General features: G+C 43.8%; 2 protein-coding genes across 7 annotated transcripts in view; both read left to right on the forward strand.

Moving 5' to 3' along the window:
- Positions 1-5098: 5098 nt before the first annotated feature.
- On the forward strand, positions 5099-18204 carry LOC116532595 (zinc finger protein 561-like). Of its 5 annotated transcripts, none has more exons than XM_032251871.1 (7): positions 5099-5207; positions 6796-6952; positions 8044-8132; positions 9232-9358; positions 13135-13215; positions 14103-14185; positions 16534-18204. In XM_032251871.1, exons 2-7 carry the CDS (start codon positions 6928-6930, stop codon positions 17662-17664), a joined length of 1536 nt encoding a protein of 511 aa, XP_032107762.1. In that variant the 5' UTR covers positions 5099-5207; positions 6796-6927; the 3' UTR covers positions 17665-18204. The 5 variants fall into 5 exon arrangements, with proteins under 5 accessions (XP_032107762.1, XP_032107760.1, XP_032107764.1 ...); XM_032251869.1 differs by having other exon boundaries at positions 5127-5207; positions 6849-6952; XM_032251872.1 differs by lacking the exon at positions 5099-5207 and adding an exon at positions 6475-6497 and having other exon boundaries at positions 6849-6952.
- Positions 5135-24400, forward strand: part of LOC116532596 (zinc finger protein 561-like) — a 38605-nt gene continuing 19339 nt past the window's right edge. For both annotated transcript variants that reach the window (XM_032251878.1, XM_032251881.1), the window contains exon 1: positions 5135-5207. The gene's annotated coding sequence lies outside the window, so the exon portion shown is untranslated. The remainder of the gene's footprint in view (positions 5208-24400) is intronic.

The following is a 24400-nucleotide window of genomic DNA, read 5'->3' on the forward strand; positions in this document are numbered from 1 at the left end:
TTTTTTTTTTTTTTTTTTTTTTTTTTTTTTTTTGAGACAGAGTCTCAGTTTGTCGCCAGGCGCCAGGCTGGAGTGCAGTGGCACAATCTCGGCTCACTGCAACCTCCGCCTCCCGGGTTCAAGCAATTCTCCTGACTCAGCTTCCCGAGTAGCTGGGACTACAGGCGCACGCCACCACGCCCAGCTAATTTTTGTGTTTTTAGTAGAGACGGGGTTTCACCATGCTGGCCAGGATGGTCTCGATCTCTTGACCTCGTGATCCGCTCGCCTCAGCCTCCCATAGTGCTGGGATTACAGGCTTGAGCCACCGTGCCCGGCCTAATTTTGTGTTTTTTTTCAGTAGAGACAGAGTTTCTCCATGTTGGTAAGGCTGGTCTCACACTCCCGACCTCAGGTGATCCACCTGCCTCAGCCTCTCAAAGTGCTAGGATTACAGGTGTGAGTCGCTGTGCCCAGCCCCTTAGATTATTTTTAATTTACCTGTTGATTTATTTTTTTTTTTTTAAGAGATAAGGTCTCTCTCTGTCACCCAGGCTCGAATGCAGTGGTGTCATGGCTTACTGCAGCCTCTACCTCCTAGGCTGAAGCAGTCCTCCAACCTCAGCCTCCTGAGTAGGTGAGGTGTACACCACCACACCTGGCTACTTTTTGTGCTTTTTAGTAGAGATGGATTTTCATCATGTTGCCCAGGCTGGTCTTGAACTCCTGAGCTCAAGCAATCTGGCTGTGTCTGCCTCCCAAAGTGATTTTCTTTAAAATTTTTCTAGGTCACTGCCTTCTTTTCAACACTAGATGGAATCTTAAACCCGCGTTTGTGTCTGCTCTAGCAAACAATCAAGAATACTGCCATCTAGAATGGGGGAGGCACCAAAGGCATATCCCAGCAGTGTGGGAAGGCTGGCTGTGTGTTCATGCCCAGGGGCCTGTGTAGCATACCCTATAGTGTGGTCCTCCTGAATAGCCATTCTGATTTGGTTTCTCCTTTGGCCAAGTTATAAAACAGAGTTTCCAGGGCTTCGGATGGGAGTCCTGCCTCTCCTCTTTTTCCCTGGATGTCCTCAGGGATATTTCTCCCTTTAGGCACTTGTGATGCTTCCTGTGGGTTGAGACAGGGAGGGACTGATCTTTTACCAGGGAACCCAGGATGGTGGAGAAGGTGGTTGTCCACCTTGATCTCAATTATTTCCATTGTAGAAACTGAATCGGTAGAAATTTTCCACATTTTTGGTGCTGGGCAGATTAAAGAAAAGGGTCGCAGATATGGAAATTTGATTCTCTTACCGCCTCCTTGGAGTTTTTTCACTTTGTAGCCCCAGACACTGTCTAGTTTTTATATTTGAGATCAGGGATATTGCTAGTGATAATTTTCGTAATGTGTATTTGGTTTTGGTTTTCTGGAAGGGGAGTGAAACCAATTAATTTGCTTCTGTACTACCATTTTGAAATTATAAATGCAGCATGTTTCTAATAAAGTCGTCTGAGGTATTTTCAGTTAGGGTACGGTGGTTCATGCCTGTAATCCTAACAGTAGGAGGCTGAAGTGGGAGGATTGCTTAAGGCCAGGTGTTTGAAACTAGCCTGGTCAACATCAAACCCCGTGTCTATAGAGGAAAAAAAAATTATTAGCCAGGCGTGGTAGTATGTGTCTGCAGTCCCACATATTTGGGAGTCTGATGCAGGAGGATTGCCTGACCCCAGGAGTTTGAGGTTGCAGTGAGCTATGATCACACCACTGTAATCCAGTGTGGGTGACAGAGTAAGACCCTGTCTCTAATTTTTTTTTCTTTTCTCCTGGCCTCGTGATCCACCTGCCTCGGCCTCCCAAAGTTCTGGGATTATAGGCGAGAGCCACCTGGCCCGGCTTTTTTTTTTTTTTTTTTCCTCTCTCTAATTTTAAAAAATATGTTTTCCACTTCCTACTCATTGTATATGATCAGTATAGTCGTGTCAGCATGGTGTACCAATGTGGTGTTTCATGGAATGTCATTTTCTCTGGGAACTATATTATGGCAAAGACCTGGAGAACTGACCCAGCCTGGGGGCAATGCTGTGAAGATTCATTGTTTGTCCTGCCAGGTAAAAGGTAACTGAGTTTTGTTATTTTATTTTATTTATTTATTTTTTTGAGACGGAGTTTCACTCTTGTTACCCAGGCTGGAGTGCAATGGCGCGATCTCGGCTCACCGCAACCTCCGCCTCCTGGGTTCAGGCAATTCTCCTGCCTCAGCCTCCTGAGTAGCTGGGATTACAGGCACGCGCCACCATGCCCAGCTAATTTTTTCTAGTTTTAGTAGAGACGGGGTTTCACCATGTTGACCAGGATGGTCTCGATCTCTTGACCTCGTAATGCACCCTCCTTGGCCCCCCAAAGTGCTGGGATTACAGGCGTGAGCCACCGCGCCCGGCCTTGAGTTTTGTTATTTTTAAATTGGTATGGGGAAAAGACATTAGCTGTGTCAGTACCTGCATACCACGTGACAGGAATTATGTTTATTGGTCCTAGTATAGATATCACAGTTTGTAAAATGGCTGTAATTAAAGTAATCACCTAAGTTCGTGATTTGTGAATGATTTAGGTGTGGTAATTGAATGAGAGGTCATGATTATCCACTGGGATAACTCAAGTTTTTGGCTACCATAATTTAGACTTTTTTTTTTTTTTTTGAGACAGAGTCTTGCTCTCTCCCCAGGCTGGAGTGCAGTGACATAATCTCGGCTCACTGCAGCCTCTGCCTTTCAGGTTCAAGTGATTCTCCTGCCTCAGCCTCCTGAGTAGCTGGGACTACAGATGTCACACCTAGCTAATTTTTGTATTTTTAGTAGAGACGAGGTTTTACCATATTGGCCAGGATGGTCTCAATCTCTTGACCTTGTGATCCGCCCACCTCCCAAAGTGCAGGGATTACAGGAGTGAGCCGCCACCCCCAGGCTAGACTTGCTTTACATAGATAGAGCAGTATTCAAGTACAGAGATTGGCACACCATGGCCCATAAGCCATGTCTGTCTCTCCACATGTTGTTCATATGTAAAGTTTAATCAGAATACAACCGTGTTCACTTGTTTATGTTTTCTATGATGTTTTCCATGCTACAACAGCAGAGTTGAGTAGTTGCAACAGAGACCGTATGGCCCATAATGACTAACATATATTTTGTGGCTCTTTAGAGGGGGATTCGTTAACTGCTTATCTGTTTCATTTCTACGGACAACACGATTAGTTAGCCACCCTCACAGATCTCTGTAGGTCAGGGCATTCTGATTACTAGTACATTTCCACTGTCTTTGATAGTTGATTTGCTCACCTTGTCTTTGGTAATTAAATACTACTCTCTTGATTTCTGCTATTCTGGGTCCTCTTCATCTCGATTGAAATCAGGGAACTCATCTCAGCCATGGTATTCATTGCAGTCATACCTGTCCTATGAAGAATACTAGCAGAGCTGTTCGAGGAGTACGATACTCCTGTCACTCCTCTCTCAATAACCTTTGTGAAGAGAGTGTCTTCTGCACTCTCAACAGAGGACGGGGAAGTGGGCTATACAGATGACACATAGTAAATCCAGTGACACTCCTGTCTCTAGGATTCCCTCTTTCCCATTATACCAGGGAAGCTCTGGCATATGAGCCTCATTAATTATAACAGTTTCAGGTCTGAGAACATAAGAAGTAGCTTTATTTCAGGGCTGTCCTAAAGAAGCTCTCTGAGTTTTTTTCTTTCTTTCTTTCTATTTTTTTTTTTTTTTTTTTTTTTGAGACAGACTCACTCTGTTGCCCAGGCTGGAGTGCAGTGGGATGATCTTTGTGCACTGCAGCCTCCGCCTTCTGAGTTCAAGCGATTCTCCTGCCTCAGCCTCCTGAGAAGTTGGGACTACAGGCACATGCCACCACACCCGGCTAATGTTTGCATCACCTGAAACAGGTCAGGCGGTGGCAGAGGTTTCAGTGAGCTAAGATTGTGCCACTGTACTCCAGCCTATGACAGAACAAAAATCCATCTCAAAAAAAAAGAGGGAGAGAGAGAGAGATATAATACACCCATGATATGAAAAAAGCTCCAAAAGGCACAATATTCAAACTTTTGACAACACTATGAAAAAAACAATGATCTCTGCCTAGCATGGTGGCTCAAGCCAGTAATCCCAGCACTTTGGGAGGTCAAGGTGGGTGGACCACCTGAGGTCAGGACCAGCCTGGGCAACATGGTGAATCTCCCCTTGTCTACAAAAATACAAAAACATTTAGGCGGGCATGATGGCGGGTGCCTGTACTCTCAGCTGCTGGGGAGGCTGAGGTGGGAGAATCGCTTGGACCCAGGAGGTGGAGGTTGCAGTGAGCCAAGATCTCGCCATTGCATTCCAGCCTGGGCAACAGAGTGAGACTGTCTCAAAACAAACAAAACAATGATTTCTCTTTGCACTTGCATTATTTCCTATTTGAATGAAAGTTTTTAATGGTTTTTATTTTAATTTTTTGGAGACAGGGTCTCACTCTATCATATAGGCTGGAGTACAGTGGTGCACATGGCTTCTTGCAGCCTCAGCCTCCCAAAGAGCTAGGATTACAGGCATTAGCCACTGCATCCACTCTTTCCTGGTTTTTAAATGTGTATTTAAGCCTGAATGGTGGATATTGGGTCAGAGATAACTGATCTCCTCAGGGCACAAAAGATGAGATACATGAAATTTGAGCTCTTTTATGTTTTTTTTTTTTCTTTTTTTTTGAGACGGAGTTTCACTCTTGTTACCCAGGCTGGAGTGCAATGGCGCGATCTCGGCTCACTGCAACCTCCACCTCCTGGGTTCAGGCAATTCTCCTGCCTCAGCCTCCTGAGTAGCTGGGATTATAGGCACGCGCCACCATGCCCAGCTAATTTTTGTATTTTTAGTAGAGACGGGGTTTCACCATGTTGACCAGGATGGTCTCGATCTCTTGACCTTGTGATCCACCCGCCTCGGCCTCCCAAAGTGCTGGGATTACAGGCTTGAGCCACCGCGCCCGGCCTAAAATTTGAGCTCTTTTAAAATAGCTTCACTGCTCTCTTTAGGAATACAGTTAGTTTTTCTTGGATAGATTTGTCATCTCTTGTATAAGCCTCTTCCATTGATGTGTCTTTCCATCTGCACAGGACCTGTTCAAACTCAGTCTGTGTCTTGACTGGAGGAGGAGGAGGAAAAGTTGAGCACATTGCCAATAGGAGTTCTCCAAGGTGAGTGTGAAGAACATTCCTGGTCAATGAGAAGTTCAGTGTGTTTGGAATATAATGAAGACATTTAAAAGATGTACTTTGTCACAGAACATGGGGCCTTTGGACTTGGAAGTTTTAGGGAATCTTCAACTTTCCATATTCCTCTCTTTTTCATCTAACCCAGACTTTCATATGATTTTGCAAACAATCTGCTCTTTTTTCTTTTTATGATTTCAATGTGTGCTTTTCATCCAGATCGTTCCTACTTTTCTTTCCTAATAATACCGCTTCTGTTCACTATCGTTTAATTTCTACAGAATAAATTGTTTAAAAAAATTACTAAATTGCCAGGCACAGTGGCTCATACCTGTAATCCCAGCACTTTAGGAGGCTAAGGCGGGCAGATCACTTGAGATCAGGAGGAGGTGAAGACCAGCCTGGCCAACATGGTGAAACCCTGTCTCTACTAAAAATACAAAACTTAGCCAGGTGTGGTAGCACTCGCTTGTAGTCCCAGCTACTCAGGAGGCTGAGGCAGGAGAATCTCTTGAACCCGGGAGGCGGAGACCAGTCAGCCAAGTTCATACCACTGCACTCCAGATTGAGCAACAGAGTGACACTCCGCCTCAGGGAAAAAAAAAAAAAAAAGAACAGCTACAATTTGGGTGACCATGTGATTAAGTTTATGGTAGTCCAGTCATTCTCCAAGATTAATGTGACTTCTGCACAGGGCAGAGTAGTATGTTTAATGAGAATGAGGAAGTAGTAAGTATCGTAACCCCTGGCCCTTATGGTGGCGTTATTCTTTGTAGTTCCCCAGGATATATTACTTCTAGTTTATTATATTAGCAGATGAGTAATTCCCAGTGCCTCCAGTTTGCTTTTTCTACCATAATGGTCCTCACCTTACTGATCAGAGAGCCAATTTTAGGCATGCTGCTAGTTCCCAGAAATTGCTGTCTTCCGATTATATATTCAGGAACTGGGGAAATAATGATGGAATAGGTCCATAGTTCAAGTGGGCCCTCGATAAGTACAAATGTGTTAAGACACTATCACTGAACTACCTAAGTCTTCACTTTGATAGTGGCCCACAGTGGTCTTTTGGGTCCTCAGAATATGGTTTCAGCTCGGGGCCACTTTGTTAATTCTCTATATTTTCTTTTTTTCTCAGATGGAGGCTCACTCTGTTGCCCAGGTTGGAGTCCAGTAATGTGATCTCAGCTTGATGCCTCCTGGGATCAAGCAATTCTCCTGCTTAGGCTATAGAGAGCTATGATTGTGCCACTGCACTTCAACCTGGGCAACAGAGTAAGACCCTGTCTCAATAGATAGATTGATACATAGATAGACAGAGTTATTGATAGCTATTGGGAAAGATGGTTATGATAATTATGTGACCATGTATGTATAAAGCTACTAGAGCTACTTCTGACATACTAGTCCTTAGTAAATGTCAGTCGCCATTATTAATACTGTCGTTACTGAGTGACGATATTGAGTGGATATTTTGGTGGCTTTCACATCTGTCACCTGCAGAGAGAAAGCTGATGCATAATGTTCGATGACTGATGTTTGATATTTGCTGTTTGATGATTGATATGAACAGGACCACAAACAACCGTGTACAAAGAGGAGTGGAGATTGCCTCTCTCCACCTAGGTTCATAAGCTTCCCTGAGGCAAACTTGGCATGAAGGAAGAGAGAGCATTGAGGCACATCTCACAATTAACTTCAAAGGATGGCAGCCATTGATTTGTCCTGTGGTAAGTCCTTGTTGATGCTCTTTTTCAGAGATTCTGCATTAGGTTACCTGCCACAACATAAGAGTGCAGTGAGCTGGGACTGAGCAGGCATGCCGCTGGTTCTCTTTTTTTGTTTCATTTTGTTTTGTTTTTTTGAGACAGAGTTTTGGACTCGTTGCCCACTCTGGAGTGGAATGGCGGGATCTCAGCTCACCACAACCTCTGCCTCTGGGGTTCAAGCAGTTCTCCTGCCTCAGCCTCCCAAGTAGCTGAGATTACTGGCATGCACCACCATGCCTGGCCAATTTTGTATTTTTAGTAGACATTGGGTTTCTCCATATTGGTCAGTCTGGTCTCGAACTCCTGACCTCAGGTGATCCGCCCACCTCAGCCTCCCAAAGTGCTGGGATTACAGGCGTGAACTACCGTGCTCAGCCACCACTGGTTCTTCTAGAGGAATTGAAGTGAGACACAATGCTGGTTTTTAAAATTAATTAATTAACTTATTTATTTTTTGAGATGAAATCTTGCTGTGTCACCCAGGCTGGAGTGCAGTGGCATGATCTCAGCTCACTGCAACCTCTACTTCACGGGTTCAAGCAATTCTTTGCCTCGGCCTCCTGTAATTTTTTTTTTCTCTATATATAGAGACGGGATTTCACTATGTTGGCTAGGCTGGTCTCAAATTCCTGACCTCAAGTGATTTGCCTGCCTTGGTTTCCCAAAGTGTTGGGATTACAGGCATGAGCCACTGTGCCTAGCCAGAATGGTGTTTTAGAATTCAGCCCTGGTTTGTGTGCCTTAGGAAATGCTACATAAGCTTCATGAATTTTACTAGTATGGTCAGATAGTCACATTTTTCAGGGTGTAATTTTCTTGTAAAATGAAACTGTTACCCTTTACCCAACAGGCAGCTCGGCCCACATCTGCTTTTCTGAGTCTAGGTGACAAGGACTACTATGGCATTTCATGGGAGTGTTGTCTGTCTGCAGTTTTCTCAAGTGTGCAGGAGTATATGGGAATTTCAAACTGGGATAGAGTGACTTCTAGGCGTGTGAATGTGGGAAGTACAGGTAGCTCTGGCTTCTCATGCCTTCTTACTTTTCCACTAGGGTTTTTTCCCAGGAAACCAATCTGCCCTTTTGAAGAAAAGACAAAGGTAGAAAGGACGGTGGTGGACTACCTGGCAAATGGTTATCAGGTAAAGTGAAAATGTACTGTTGTACAAAATGTCATACCTTCATCCAGTAGGTGGACACATTTCCTTCTAGACAGACTCATTTCTAGAGTTCTCTTAGAGCAAATGAAGCTTTACTGAAGGACGAGTCCCCAGATGAATTTACCCAGGGAATGAAATCTCCTATAGATAAAATGTTAATTTGAAAATCATCCCGTGATCTCAGTAATAACTAATTAAGCTTGACCTTCATTGTGCCAAGTGCATCTTTCTTTGATTGCTGGGTGGTGTGACAGATGATAAGGCAGATGAAAGTGTCCTTTTTATCAAATAATTTATTCACGCATCAGTATTTATCAGATATCTGCAGTGTGCTCAGGAGTGTGCTGCATAGAGACAGATGGGACAGGAAGAGCTTCTAGCCTGGTTGTGGTTGTGCTAAGATAAAGTGTAAGCTGTGGGCAGTGGCTAATGCCTGTAATTCCAGCTACTCAGGAGGCAGAGGTCAGAGGAGCACTTCAGTCCAGGAGATTGAAGCTGCAGTCACCAGCAATTGTTTCTGGGTAACACAGTGGGACCTGTCTTTATATATAAATTAATGAACAGATTAGATGGGGATAGATAGATAGATGAATAGATGATAGATAAAAATTTATGTTGGCTGGGCGCGGTGGCTCATGCCTGTAATCCTAGCACTTTGGGAGGCCAAGGTGGGTGGATCACCTGAGGTCAGGAGTTAAAGACCAGCCTGGCCATCATGGTGAAACCCCATCTTTTTAAAAAAAAAAAAAGAAGAAGAAGAAAGAAAAAAAAAATTTATGTTAAGGAAGTATTGTAATTAAAACTTCAAAAACTTTAAAAAGTTTAAAATAAAAATGTTTAAAAATAAATCAGGAAAATATATTTTTAAAAATTTTAAAAAGTGCTGTTCAAGGCATATACCTGTAGGAGGTCACCTTTGAGTGTTTAGACACAACAGCTCCTGAGACATTAAACCCTGGAGTAGATGTTGGGAGATCTCAGAACCACGTATAAGTTGAGTATAAGGTTCCCTTCCTCATTCTCCAGTGAACATTGGTGGAAGTGTTCATTAGCTCAAACCAGCATATGTATGATGACTTAGGATTCAGTGACCTTTGATGATGTTGCTGTGGAGTTCACCCCAGAGGAGTGGGCTTTACTGGACACAACTCAGAAATACCTCTACAGAGATGTGATGCTGGAGAACTACAAGAACCTGGCCTCTGTGGGTAAGAGTCACATCATTTTGCTGGGCATGGTGGCCTGCACCTTTAGTCCCAGATACTTGGGAGGCTGAGGTGGGAGAATCGCCTCAGCCTGGGAGTTTGAGACTAGCATGGGTCACATTGTGAGACCTCGTTTCTAAAAAAAAAGATTAAAAAAATAAATAAATAAAGACTAGGCCGGGTGCAGTTGCTCATGCCTGTAATCCCAGCACTTTGGAAGGCCAAGATGGGCAAATCACCTGAGGTCAGGAGTTTGAGACCAGCCTGGCCAAAATATTGAAACCCTTTCTCTACTAAAAATACGAAAAACTAGGCAGACATGGTGGTGGGTGCCTGTAAACCCAGCTATTAGCTTGGGACAGAAGAACTGCTTGAACCCAGGAGGTGGAGGTTGCAGTGAGCCGAGATTGCGCCAAGGAACTCCAGCTGAGACGACAGAGGGAGACTTTGTCTCAAAAAAATAAATAAAGACTAGCAGACTGGCACAGTGGCTCACGCCTGTAATCCCGGCACTTTGGGAGGCCAAGGAGGGCAGATAACGAGGTCAGGAGTTCAAGACCAGCCTGGCCAATATAGTGAAACTCCGTCTCTCCTAAAAATACAAAAATCAAGGCCGGGCGCGGTGGCTCAAGCCTGTAATCCCAGCACTGTGGGAGGCCGAGGCGGGTGGATCACGAGGTCAAGAGATCGAGACCATCCTGGTCAACATGGTGAAACCCCGTCTCTACTAAAAATACAAAAAATTAGCTGGGCATGGTGGCGCGTGCCTGTAATCCCAGCTACTCAGGAGGCTGAGGCAGGAGAATTGCCTGAACCCGGGAGGCGGAGGTTGCGGTGAGCCGAGATCGCGCCATTGCACTCCAGCCTGGGTAACAAGAGCGAAACTCTGTCTCAAAAAAAAAAAAAAAAAAAAAATCAGCTGGTCATGGTGGCACATGCCTGTAGTCCCAGCTACTTGGGAGGCTGACGCAGGAGAATCCCTTGAACCCAAAGGCAGAGGTTGAGGTGAACTGAGATCATGCCACTGTACTCCAGCCTGGGATGACAGAATGAGACTCCGTCTCAAAAAAAAAAAAAAAAAAAAGACTAGCATCATCTCTTATAGCCTGTTATAGAACAAAAGTATGTTACATCCTTGCTTGTCAATTCTGAATACAGTGGGGAATAACAGAGGCTGTCCCAAATAACAGCCTCTACTGTAATATGTTTTAGTTTACTGTGGTAATTCCTGAAACATCATCAACTGCATCTGCTTCATGCTGTTAGAAATGTACATCTTTGGGGCCTGGGGAGGGAAAACATGGGGAGAAATGCCAGATATAGTATGCACCAAAAGTAAAATAAATTTAAAAAAAAAAAAAAAAAAAAGAATGCTGCTCAGAGGATTAGATAAGATGATTTAAAAGTCAAAATAAAAACTACCAGCCAGTATATTGTAATGAGGTAGATAAAACTATTTATTTCTGGAAAACAGTGGCCATACAACTTCCCTGTGAAAAATTTCAAAAAATAAAAAAATGCCCAGTTACCCTGAGATAATCTATAAGGGATGCCAAGGTCCAAGCTGACCATTAATTCCAAAGCTGAAGAGAGGGAAAAGAGATCTGTATTATAGAAGTAGTAGAAGAATTTGGCGTTGAGTAAAATCCAAAGTCAGGGCTGAGAAAAAGACATTAGTAGCACAATAGGATCAACGTGCTTGTCCTTTAGTCTGCTAAGAGTTATTATGACTCATTTGAGATACTTGTTTCCAGTTTTTTAACATTATTTTTGGGGTATAGATGGTATGTTGGTTGGCATGGCTTATTATGACAAATTTTGTCTGGTGTAATGTTAAAACAAGTACATCTTTTTTTTTTTTTTTTTTTTTTTGGAGACAGAGTTTTGTTATGTCACCCGGCGCCAGGCACCAGGCTGGAGTGCAATGGCGTGATCTCGGCTCACTGCAACCTCTGCCTCCCAGGTTCAAGCAGTTCTCCTGCCTCAGCTTCCCAAGTAGCTGGGACTACAGGTGTGCGCCACCATGCCCAGCTAATTTTTGTATTTTTTAGTAGAGATGGGGTTTCACCATGTTGACCAGGATGGTCTCGATCTCTTGACCTCATGATCCGCCTGTCTCAGCCTCCCAAAGTGCTGGGATTATAGGCGTGAGCCACCATGCCCAGCCAGAAATGTGCATCTTCATTCCCGTATCTTTTACTACTAAATTGGAAACTTCAGGGTTTGGGCCCAGTCATCTGTGTTTTTAGAATCCCTAAAGATGAATCTAATATACTGTCATGTTTGAGATTCAGTGGCAGAGTTGTTTACCCATGAGAACAAGCATCTTTTTCCTGTATTTTTTTTTTTTTTTTTTTTGAGACGGAGTTTCACTCTTGTTACCCAGGCTGGAGTGCAATGGTGCAATCTCGGCTCACCGCAACCTCCGCATCCTGGGTTCAGGCAATTCTTCTGCCTCAGCCTCCTGAGTAGCTGGGATTACAGGCACGTGCCACCATGCCCAGCTGATTTTTTGTATTTTTAGTAGAGACGGGGTTTCACCATGTTGACCAGGATGGTCTCGATCTCTTGACCTCGAGATCCACCCGCCTCGGCCTCCCAAAGTGCTGGGATTACAGGCGTGAGCCACCGCGCCCGGCCTTTTTTTTTTTTTTTTTTTTTTTTGAGACAGAGTCTCCCTCCATCACCCAGGCTGGAGTACAATGTTGTGATCTTGGTTCACTGCAACCTCAGCCTTCCAAGTAACTGGGATTACAGGCACCTGCCACCACACCCCACTAAGTTTTTTTATTTTTTTTATTTTTAGTAGACACAGGGTTTCACCATCTTGGCCAGGCTGAGTCTTGAACTCCTGACCTTGTGATCCAGCTGCCTCAGCCTCCCAAAGTGCTGGGATTACAGGCATGAGCCACCATGCCTAGCCTACTTACATGTAAAAGTTTGGCCAAGTGTGGTGGCTCACTCTTATCCCAGCACTTTTGGAGGCCCAGGTGGGTGGAACACTGATGTCAGGAGTTCAAGACCAGGCTAGTCAGCATGGTGAAACTTTGTCACTAGTAAAAATACAAAAATTAGCTGGGCATTGTGGGGCGTGCCTATAGCCCCAGCTACTTGGGAGACTGAGGCAGGATAATCGCTTGAAACTGGGAGGTGGAGGTTGCAGTGACTCAAGATGGCAACACTGCACTCCATCCTGGTGACAGAATGAGAATGTGTCTCAAAAATAAACACACACTGAAAAAGAAATAAAAGTTTTAGTGCTTTGTAAATGTGTATGTCAGCCTGAATTTGGGTTTAATTGGTCAGAGATAACCAATTTTGGGGGGCACAGAAATGGGGGTCTTTGCTTGTTTAGCTCTTTTGTTTTAATTACATTGCTTTTATTAGAAATATATCTTCTGGCCGAGTGCTGTGCCTCATCCCTGTAATCCCAGCACTTTGTGAGGCTGAGGTGGGCGGATCACCTGAGGTTAGGAGACCAGCCTGGCCAACATGGTGAAACCCCATCTCTACTAAAAGTACAAAAAAAATTAACTAGCCGTGGTGGCAGGTACCTGTAATCCCAGCTACTCAGGAGGCTGAGGCAGGAGAATCGGTTAAACCCAGGAGGCTGAGGTTGCAGTGAGTCAAGATTGCATCACTGCACTCCAGTCCGGGAGACAAGTAAGAGACTCTATCTCAAAAAAAAAAAAAAAAGTAGAAATAAATCTCCTAAATCATAGGAAGGTTTGTCATTTCTTGCATGGGCCACTTCATTTAATGTCTTTCCACCTGCACAGGTTGTCAGCTGTTCATACCCAACCCGACCTCTTGGTTAAAACAAGAAGAGTTGAAGACAATGGAGAGTGGAGTTCTTCAGCGTGAGTATTTATAAAACAGAACTCTGATGAGAAGTTCCGTATGTTTTTGCAACTAGAAAAGAGATTTTTAGGCCGGGCGCAGTGGCTTACGCCTGTAATCCCAGCACTTTGGGAGGCTGGGGTGGGTGGATCACCTGAAGCAAGATTTGACTGGGTACAGTGGCTCACACTTGTAATCCCAACACTTTCGGAGGCCGAAGCAGGTGGGATCACAAGTTCAGGAGATTGAGACCATCCTGGGTAACACGGTGAAACCCAATCTCTACTAAAAATGCAAAAAATTAGCCAGACATGATGGCACACACCTGTAGTCAAAGTTACTTGGAAGGCTGAGGCAGTAGAATTGCTTGAATCCTGGAGGCAGAGGTTGCAGTGAGCTGAGATTGCGCCACTGCGCTTCACCCTGGGCGACAGGGTAAGACTTTGTCCTAAAAAAAAAATAAAAGATTTTTAAAGATGCACTTGGCCTCAGAAGATTTAAGCTATTTTTATCAGAATGTCAGATATCTCTGACTTATTTTCCATCTAGTCACAAATTCCTATGATCTAACAAAACTACCTGTTCTGGTTTTTTGTTAAGTTTATCATTTTGATATATGCTCTTTATCCAGATCTTCCTGCTTTCCTTTCCTGATAATCTCTTCCTGTTCACCATATTTTCACAGAAGCAGTGTGTATTAAACTACCTAAACATATCAGTTGTGTAATAAACCCTACATCCTTATAGCCAGAGTCTTACTGTAATACCAAATCCTCAAGGTTATCTGGGTTTTATTTTGTTACTGTATTTAATTTGAAAACAAGTACTAATGACTCATTATTTTAAACCACTTTAGTATAACATTTCTTCTCTAAACCCTCACATTACTTTTTCTGCTTAACTTCAGAATGGGAAATACAACCTAGAACCCAAGGGTTATCACTTCACCAGAGTTTTTTGAAGAATGAAATCTTCAGTGCGATACAAATGGTAAGATTGATGAGGGATGTTTCTTAGTTTCCTCTCTCAGAAAAAATTGAGAATTCCATTCTAGAAAATTAGCACAGTCAGAGCTGTGGCTTACATCTGTAATCCCAGGTACTTGGAAGGCTGAGATGGATCATTTGAGCCCAGGAGTTTGAGACCAGCCTGGGCAATATAGCAAGATCCCATCTCTGATTTTAAAAAGAGGCTGGATATGGTGGTTCATGCCTATAGTACCAACACTTTGGGATGCCAAGGTGGGTGGCTCATTTGAGGTCAAGAGTTTGAGACCAGCCTGGCCAACATGGTGAAACTGTCTCTACTAAAAATACAAAATTAGCCAGGTATGGTGGTGGGTACGTGTCATCACAGTTACTTGAGAGGCTGAGGCAGGAGAATTGCCCGACCCAGAGGCGAAGGTTGCAGTGAGCCAAGATTGCACCACTGTATTCCAGCCTGGGTGACAGAGTAAGACTCCACTTCAAAAAAAAAAAGAAACTGAGTCTGTAATCCTAGCACTCTGGGAGGCCGAGGTGGGTGGATCACTTGAGGTTAGCACTTCGAGACCAGGCTGGCCAACGTGGTGAAACTCTAGCTCTACTAAAAATACAAAATTAGCCAGACGTGGTGACGGGCACTTGTAATCCCAGTTACTTGAGAGCCTGAGGCAGAATTGCTTAAACCTGGGAAGTGGAGTTTGCAACGAAAAAAAAAACAGCACAAATGAGAAATACTTCAGAGAATTAGAGAAGTAGCCTGTACTCTTGAGGGAACAGGGTCTCTGGAGAGATAGTCTGAATGTGATAAATTTTCTGATGTTCCAAACCTGTATAACTTGTCACTTCAAAATACCCAGAAGTACACATTCCCACATATGTAACTAGTCATTGAGGATTTAAACAGTTTCATGAAAATCTACACAATTTGGCTGGGTGCAACGGCTGATGCCTGTAATCCCAGCACTTTGAGAAGCTGAGGCAGGATAATCGCTTGAATCTGGGAGTTCAAGACCAGCCTGGGCAACAGGGAGACACTGTCTCTGCAAAAAATTAAAAATGAGCCAGGCATGTTGGCATACAACTTTAGTCCAAGCTCCTCGAGGGACCGAGGCAGGATGATGGCTTGAGCCTGGGAGATTAATGCTGCAGTGAGCTGTGATTGTGCCATTGTACCCAGCCTGGATGACAGAGTGAGATCTTGTCTCAAACCACCCCCCCCCCACAATTAAAATATACAGTTTTTTTCTTTTTTTTTTTTTTTGGAACAATTAGAGCCAGTGGCATAGAATTCTGGCAAAAGGTCCCATTATTCAATCTGAAAGAAATCAAGAGTTCAGGAAATGAAACCATGAAAGAAAAAATGTAAAAATTGTAGTTATGAAACTAGGCTGCCATGGTAGCTCATGGCTGTAATCCCAGCACTTTGGGATGCTGAGGCAGCTTGAAGAGATTGAGACCAGCCTAGGCTACCTAGCAAGACCCTGTCTCTATAAAAATAAATTGAGGCTGGGCGCAGTGGCTCATGCCTGTAATCCCAGCAATTACGGAGGCCAAGGCGGGTGGATCACAAGGTCAGGAGTTCAAGACTAGCCTAGCCAACATGGTGAAGCCCCATCTCTACTAAAATTTCAAAAATTATCTGGGTGTGGTGGCACATGCCTATAATCCCAGCTACTCGGGAGTCTGAGGCACGAGAATCGCTTGAACTGAGGAAGTGGAGATTGCAGTGAGCCAAGATTGCACCACTGTACTCCAGACAGAGCAAGACTCCGTCTCATAAATAAATAGAAAGTTTGGCCAGGCATGATGGTGCATGCTGAAAGTTTTATATACACAGGAAGCTAAGGCAGGATGATCACTTGAACCCAACCAGGAGTTTGAGGTTACAGTGAGCCATGATCACACCAATGCACTATACCCCAGGCAATGGAGCGAAACTCCGATTCTGAAAAAAGTAAAACATACTGGACATGGTGTAATCTTACCACTTTGGGAGGCCAAGGCAAGCAGATCACCTCAGGAGTTTGAGACCAGCCTGGGCAACGTGGCAAAACCCTGTCTCTACAAAAAAAATAGAAAACTTAGCCAGGTGCATTAGCATGCACCTGTATTCCCAGCTACGCCAGCTACTGGGTAGATTGAGGAAGGAGATTAACTTGAGCCTGGGAGGTGGAGGTTGCAGGTGGCTAAGATTGTGCCACTAACACTCAAGACTGGGAGTGGAACAAGACTCTCTGTCAAAAAAAAAGTAAAAAGTAAAATAATAATTGTCATCAAAATAATGTTTCTGTCTTTAGGTGGGTGACATCTCTTAATATGTCTGAAAATGTTTTAAATCCTTTATCTGTTCATCAGCAGACAAGCTACAGTGGATGGAAACTCTGTAAGAATTGTGGAGAGGTCTTCAGTGAACAGTTTTGCCTTAAGACACACATGAGAGCTCAGAATGGAGAGAACACTTCTGAGTTTAATTGTTATGGAAAAGATGTCCTCACCATGTACAAGGAACCCTCTATTGGACAGGAACTTTCCAAATTTAATCCATGTGGAAAAGTCTTCTCCCTAACTCCAGGCCTTGCTGTACATCTTCAAATTCTCAATGCAAGAAAACCCTACAAATGTAAGGAATGTGGAAAAGGCTTTAAGTATTTTGCAAGCCTTGATAATCACATGGGAATCCACACTGGAGTGAAGCTCTGTGAATTTCAGGAATGTGGGGGAGCCATCACAGCTTCCTCACATCTAAAGCACTGTGTAACAGTTCATACTGGAAAGAAATCCAAAGAGACTGAGAAATGTGGGAAATCCTTCACTAATTTTTCTCAACTTTCTGCACATGTGAAAACTCATAAAGGAGAGAAGTTATTTGAATGTAAAGAATATGGACAACCCTTCAGAAATTCCTCATCTCTTAATGAGCACATTCAAATTCACACTGGAATAAAACCACACAAATGTACAGAATGTGGGAAAACATTCACTAGATCAACTCACCTTACTCAACATGTAAGAACGCACACTGGAATAAAACCCTATGAATGTAAGGAATGTGGGCAAGCCTTCACTCAGTACACAGGTCTTGCTATACACATTCGAAATCACAATGGAGAGAAACCCTATCAGTGTAAGGAATGTGGGAAAGCCTTCAATAGATCTGCAACCCTTACTCAACATAAAAGAATTCACACAGGAGAGAAGCCTTATGAATGCATTGAATGTGGAAAAACCTTCATTACTTCTTCGCATCGTAGTAAACATTTGAGAACTCATACTGGAGAAAAGCCATTTGTATGCAAGGTATGTGGGAAAGCATTTATGTTTTCCTCAGCCCTTAAAGTACACCTGCGAAGTCATACTGGAGAGAGACCTTTTGTATGTAAGGAATGTGGGAAAGCATTTGCTGTTTCCTCACGCCTAAGTACCCATGAAAGAATTCACACTGGGCAGAAACCCTATGAATGTAAGGGTATGAATGTTACCATTTAGCCCATCAGTTGTCATTTTTAATTATTGGCAGTGACACCAAAGATCATCAGATTTGTCCTAAATGCCTTGCAAAGGTTTGTAATAGCTCATGGATTGGCCTTTGATGCCATCCCGAGGGTCTGAAATTACAGAGTAATACAACTTCTTCATGTTTCTAAATATAACTTCTTCATGGTTGCCTGAGTCTGGGCATCTGTGAAGAAGGGTCATGGATGGTAAGGTCAGTACTGCAGGCTCCCTCACCTTGGTGATTAGATTCCTAGGATCATGGTATTAACAAGTTCTGAATGAGATAAATCATGCAGGTTCGTTTTATCCCCTGTTGGTTAGTGGCTGCCAGTGTAGCACATTCATGTCAAAATTTACTGGAAGCCAAGGATATATAGGCCCAGAGGTGAACTGTTGAAAGATGTTCTTCCAAGGGTCTCTTTTGTTCTATGGATCCTGCAGAGCATGCCAGAAATTAAACCATCTTTAACTGCCAGTGCACTTTCACAGCTGATTATTACTGTGTCGTCTTATAAAATCTAAGAAGTGTGACAGCCTTGCCTGTTCTTTTCTGCCTTCTCTGTCCATTTTAGGTGGCACAGTCTAAGTGGCAATGTCTCCTCTAGTATAGTCCAGTCTACTTACTTCTGTTAAGATGCCTAATATAGTCTGTGAATCCCACTCATGATCTCTGTGCACGAACTAAATGGCTTACAAATTCATTTAACTTTAAATGAGGTTAAAAACACCAAAATTTGGGCCGGGCGTGGTGGCTCACGCCTGTAATCCCAGCACTTTGGGAGGCCGAGGCAGGTGGATCACGAGGTCAAGAGATCGAGACCATCCTGGTCAACACGGTGAAACCCCGTCTCTACTAAAAAACTACAAAAAATTAGCTGGGCATGGTGGTGCGTGCCTGTAATCCCAGCTACTCAGGAGGCTGAGGCAGGAGAATTGCCTGAGCCCAGGAGGCGGAGGTTGCGGTGAGCCGAGATCGCGCCATTGCACTCCAGCCTGGGTAACAAGAGCGAAACTCTGTCTCAAAAAAAAAAAACACCAAAATTTATATTCTCACATTTCTGGATGTTGGAAGTCTGAGATCAAAGTGCTAACATGGTCAGTTTCTTGTGAGAGCTCTCTCTCTGGCATGTAAATACCTACTTCTTCATGTCTTCACATGATGGAGACCAAGAAATCGATCTGTTGGTCGGTCTCTCTCTCTCTCTCTTTCTTTCCCTCTTTCCCACCCTCCCTCCCTTCCTCCCCCCCCTCCCCACAAACACTGCCATTTCTCTACATCATTTAATGATACTTCCTAAAGATCCTATTTTCACATACAGTGACATTGGGGTTTGGAGCTTCAACATAAAAATTTTGGAGGTCATCGTTCAGTCCAAAGTACTTAGTATGATTCTTTTCCCTTTCCACATACACAGTCAGATAATCTATAAATCATGAATCTTATTTTTCCCTTTCAATCATTAGGTTATATATATATATATATTGCTTTATATTGCAAGAATATATGTATACACATTTTTGCTTTACTGGACTGATTTCAACCTCCAGCACACCACCAACTAAAAGTAGTAATAGCATACTTGTCTTTGCAGTTCTGGTGAGGCATGAGCTCCATTTTATGGGCTTGGCTGTAGGTTTTTATTTCTTTTTTTATTTTTTGAAGAGGCTATCTCTTACAGAAAAGGTTTTTGCTTTATGTCCAGTTTTTAAATGATGAATGATTTCCCAATATTTCATAATTTGTAAGGCTGAATTCCTCTTGAATTTATTAAATGCTTCCGGCACAGCCTCTGATTATCATGTTTATTTATTGATAAAACTCAAGTACCTAGAACTGCACCGAGCCTATGATGGTACCTAATAAATACTTCAATGAAACTGTGGTGATGCATGCCTGTAGTCCTAGCTACTTGGAAGGACTGCCTGAGCCCAGGAGTTCTAGACCAGCTTAGGCAACAAAGCAAGACCGCACCTTAAAAAAAAAAAAAAAAAAAAAAAACTTTAGTGAGTGAATGCTTTGATGGACTCTTCCAGCTGGAAATGTTGGCTCATGCCCGTAATCCCGGCCCTTTGGGAGGCGGGGATGGGTGGATCACTTGAGGTCAGGAGTTTGAGACCAGCCTGGCCAACATGGTGAAACCCCATCTCTACTAAAAATACAAAAATTACCTGGGTGTGGTGGCATGCACCTGTAATCCCAGATACTTAGGAGGCTGTAGCAGGAGAACCACTTGAACCAGGGCATTGGAGGTTGCATTGAGTGGAGATTGCACCATTGCACTCCAGCCTGGGCAATAGAGCAAGACTCCATCAAAAAATAAATAAATGTACTCTTTATATTTATTGCTTTTCTAATGTTAGTCAACCTTGTATTCTTTGTTAAGCTTTATTGTCCCTGAACGATACTTACATATAGATTATGACTGTCATATACTGTCCCTGGTGTATGTTCCTATTTATTCTAAATTCTTAATCTATATGCTATAAGAGTCATCGGTTGTGGCTGGATATGCCAGCTCATGCCTGTAATTCCAGCATTTTGGGAGGCCAAGGCAGGCAGATCATCAGGTCAAGAGATCAAGACCATCCTGGCCAACATGGTGAAACCCTGTCTCTGCTAAAAATACAAAAATTAGCTGGGCATGAGGGCATGTTCCTGTAATCTCAGCTACTCAGGAGGCTGAGACAGGAGAGTTGCTTGAACCCAGGAGGTGGAGGTGCAGTGAGCCAAGATTGTACCATTGCACTCCAGCCTGGCAACAGTGCAAAACTCCATCTCAAAAAAATAAATAAATAAATCATCGGCCAGGTATGGTGGCTCATACCTGTAATCCCAGCACTTTGGGAGGTCAGGGCAGGTGGATCACAAGGCTATGCTAAAAGTAGTGGCTCATGCCTATAATCTGAACACTTTGGGAGGCCAAGGTGGTAGGGTTGCTTGCACCCAGGACTTTGAGACCAGCCTGAGCAACACAAGGAGATCTTTTTAAAAAAAAGTTATGGCTGGGCACAGTGGCTCACACCTATAATCCCAGCATTTAGGGAGGCCAAGGCTGTTGGATCATGAGGTCAGGAGTTCCAGACCAGCCTGGCCAATATGGTGAAACCCCGTCTCTACTAAAAATACAAAAATTAGCCAGGGATGGTAGTGCGCCCATGTAGTCCCATCTACTTGGGAGGGTGAGGCAGAAGAATCGAATGAACCTGGGAGATTCAGTTTGCAGTGAGCCAAGATCACACCACTGCACTCCAGCCTGGGTGACAGAATAAGACTGTCTCGTGGCCGGGCGCGGTGGCTCACGCCTGTAATCCCAGCACTTTGGGAGGCCGAGGCGGGTGGATCACGAGGTCAAGAGATCAAGACCATTCTGGTCAACATGGTGAAACCCCGTCTCTACTAAAACTACAAAAAAAATTAGCTGGGCGTGGTGGCACGTGCCTGTAATCCCAGCTACTCAGGAGGCTGAGGCAGGAGAATTGCCTGAACCCAGGAGGCGGAGGTTGCGGTGAGCCGGGATCGCGCCATTGCACTCCAGTCTGGGTAACAAGAGCGAAACTCCGTCTCAAAAAAAAAAAAGACTGTCTCGGAAAAAAAAATAGAAAAGAAACATACCAATTAACGATCCTTTAATGTTGTGCATTTAGTGCCTTACATATAATTAGTAATAATTTGGATTCAGTTCTAGCATCTTACTTGTTCTGTGTTTGTCCCATTGTGTTGAGCTCTGTATTTTTCATATATTTTTCAATTTTATTCTTGATGTTTGAAATTTGTGTGTGTGTGTATATATATATATATTTTTAGAGACAGGGTTTCACCATGTTGACCAGGCTCGTCTTGAACTGAAGTCAGGTGATCCACCCGCCTTGGCCTCCCAAAGTGCTGGGATTACAGGCGTGAGCCACCGCGCCTGGCCCAATTTGTATATTTTTATTGCTAACATAAAACATTACAATTTTAAATTTAAATGTTCATTAATACCTTTTCTTTCCAACAAAGTGTACTAGGCTGTTTGAATAAAGTGATCCTCATGTACACTTACTGCACTTGCAGAGAGACCCAGAAGGAAGTGCATTGTCACAGAAGCCACTAGACAGATCTGGTGGCAAAAGGAATAGACCCCTTGACACAGGCCCAATGACACCTTGTGGTAGCTTACAGATGGCCACAAGTTTTTGAGATTACTATGTGAAGGTGGAATCTGTCTCATTTTTATGTGAGCCAGTCTTGTGACTTGCTTTGACCAGTAGAAACCAGCAGAACTGAGGTTTGCAAATACATCCTCAAGAGGCTTCTGCTAAGTAGCTGCTGTTTTCAGCTAGTAGGTTTTGGGGCTGTATATTACACACTAAAGGCCAACTGATACACATACCCCTTTGTACACAAGCCAAGCTACTGCGCCCGGCCTTAACCTGTGATTCCGCAGGATACATGGGGAGAGCCTCCAGAAACAGGCCCACTAGTGTTAGCAGTAAAGAATTCTGGGCTGGGCGCAGTGGCTCATGCCTGTAAACCCAGCACTTTGGGAGGCCAAGGAGTGAGGATCACAAGGCCAAGAGATTGAGACCATCCGGGCCAACATGGTGAAACCCTATCTCTACTAAAAATACAAAAATTAGCTGGGTGTGGTGGCATGCACCAAGTTGACACAGAAGAATCACTTGAACCTGGGAGGCGGAGGTTGCTGTGAGCTGAGGTTGCCACTTCATTCCAGCCTGGTGACAGAGCGAGACTATCTCAAGAAAAAACGCATTCTGTCAGTGGTCACAGAGTGACTCGGCATCTCCCACTATGACCTGAGATGACAAAATCAAGATCTGATACAAATCAGCCAGAGTGAACCTTACATTCCTGGAGTTGATGCCACTGGCATTTCTTATCATGGGGTTGGGAATTCGTTTGCTAATTCCTTCCCTCCCTCCCTTCCTCCTTCCCTCATTCCCTCCTTTCTTTCTCTTTCTCTCTTTTTTTTTTTTTTTTTTTTGGATGGAGGCTTGCTCTGTCTCCCAGACTGGAACGCAGTGACGGGATCTTGGCTAATTACATTTTTCAATTTTTAAATTTTTTGTAGAGATGGGGGCTTGCTATGTTGCCCAGGCTGGTCTCAAACTCCTGGGCTCAAGCAGTCCTCCTGCCTCACCCTCTCAAAGTGCTGAGACTCCAGGCCTGAGCCACTTTGCCCAGTTACTGCTAATTGTTTTTAGTGCATTTGTTTTATTTTTGTTTTGTTTTATTTTATTTTTTTTGAGACGGAGTTTCACTCGTTACCCAGGCTGGAGTGCAATGGCGCGATCTCGGCTCACCGCAACCTCCGCCTCCTGGGCTCAGGCAATTCTCCTGCTTCAGCCTCCTGAGTAGCTGGGATTACAGGCATGTGCCACCATACCCAGCTAATTTTTTGTATTTTTAGTAGAGACGGGGTTTCACCATGTTGGCCAGGATAGTCTTGATCTTCTGACCTTGTGATCCGCCCACCCTGGCCTCCCAAATTGCTGGGATTATAGGTGTGAGCCACTGCACCTGGCCAGTATGTTTTATTTTTATTTTAAAATAATTCTTTGCCTTGTGTTTAAACTGTCTATAGTATGTGTTTTAATATCTGTTGCTCATTGTTGGTTTTGTTTTCTCTCTCTCTCTCTGTCTCTTTCTTTCAAGACGGAGTTTCCTTCTGTCACCATGTTCGAGTGCAATAATCTTGGCTCACTGCAACCTCCGCCTCCTGGGTTCAAGTAGTTCTTCTGCCTCAGTCTCTCAAGTAGCTGGGATTATAGCCACATGCCACCACGCCCAGCTAATTTTTGTATTTTTATTAAGATGGGGTTTCACCATGTTGGCCAGGATGGTCTTAATCTCCTGACCTCGTGATCCACCCGCCTCAGCCTCCCAAAGTGATGGGATTACAGACCTGAGCCACCGCGCCCAGCCTCGTTTTGTTTTCTTGATTATTAGCAGATGTTTGTGCTTCCATATAAACTTTTAGTATGAATGTATGTAACTCCAGAAAAAACTTCTGGTATTTTTATTGGGATTATTGGGATTTATTGGGATTATTCTGTATAAACCTGGGGAGAATGGTATCACTGCTATTTTACAATGAGGTCCTGGCCCATGTGGTAAGATCAGAAAAATAACAAATAGAAATACCTATTTTTGGCCAGGTGCAGTGGCTCACGCCTGTAATCCCAGCACTTTGGGAGGCGGAGGTGGGCGGATCACTTGAGGTCGCGAGTTCGAGAACAGCCTGGACAATACAGCCTGGACAGTATGGTAAAACCCCATCTCTACTAAAAATACAAAAATTAGCTAGGTGTGGTGGTGTGCGCCTATATTCCTAGCTACTCGGGAGGCTGAGGCAGAAGAATTGCCTAAACCCAGGAGCAGAGGTTGCAGTGGGCTGAGATGTCACCACTGCACTCCAGCCTGGGTGACAGAGTGAGACTCCGTCTCGGGGAAAAAAAAAAAAAAATTTTTTTTTTAATTTTATTTTTTTCATACACCGGGTGTCTTACTGTATTGCCCAGGCTGGTCTCAAACTCCTGGCCTCAAATGGTCCTCCCACCTTGGGCTCCCAGAGTGCTGGAATTACAGGCATGAGCCACCGTGCCCAGCCAGAAATACGTATTTGATGAAGAAAAAAAAAAATCAAGATTTATAGAAAATATTATTATATTGAAAATGTGGCCAGGCACAGTGACTCATGCCTATAATCCCAGCACTTTCAGAGGC

The sequence above is a fragment of the Sapajus apella genome, unplaced genomic scaffold, assembly GCF_009761245.1.
Source record: "Sapajus apella isolate SASKATOON/1434 unplaced genomic scaffold, GSC_monkey_1.0 scaffold77, whole genome shotgun sequence".
In the NCBI taxonomy this organism is placed as follows: Eukaryota; Metazoa; Chordata; class Mammalia; order Primates; family Cebidae; genus Sapajus; species Sapajus apella.

Excerpts from the sequence above, each read along its gene's own strand:
- LOC116532595 (XM_032251871.1), top strand. The coding sequence starts at position 6,928 with ATGGCAGCCATTGATTTGTCCTGTG. Across the intron at positions 6,953-8,043 it reads AGCCATTGATTTGTCCTGTG|GGTTTTTTCCCAGGAAACCA; the intron begins GTAAGTCCTTGT and ends CTTTTCCACTAG. Across the intron at positions 8,133-9,231 it reads ACCTGGCAAATGGTTATCAG|GATTCAGTGACCTTTGATGA; the intron begins GTAAAGTGAAAA and ends ATGATGACTTAG.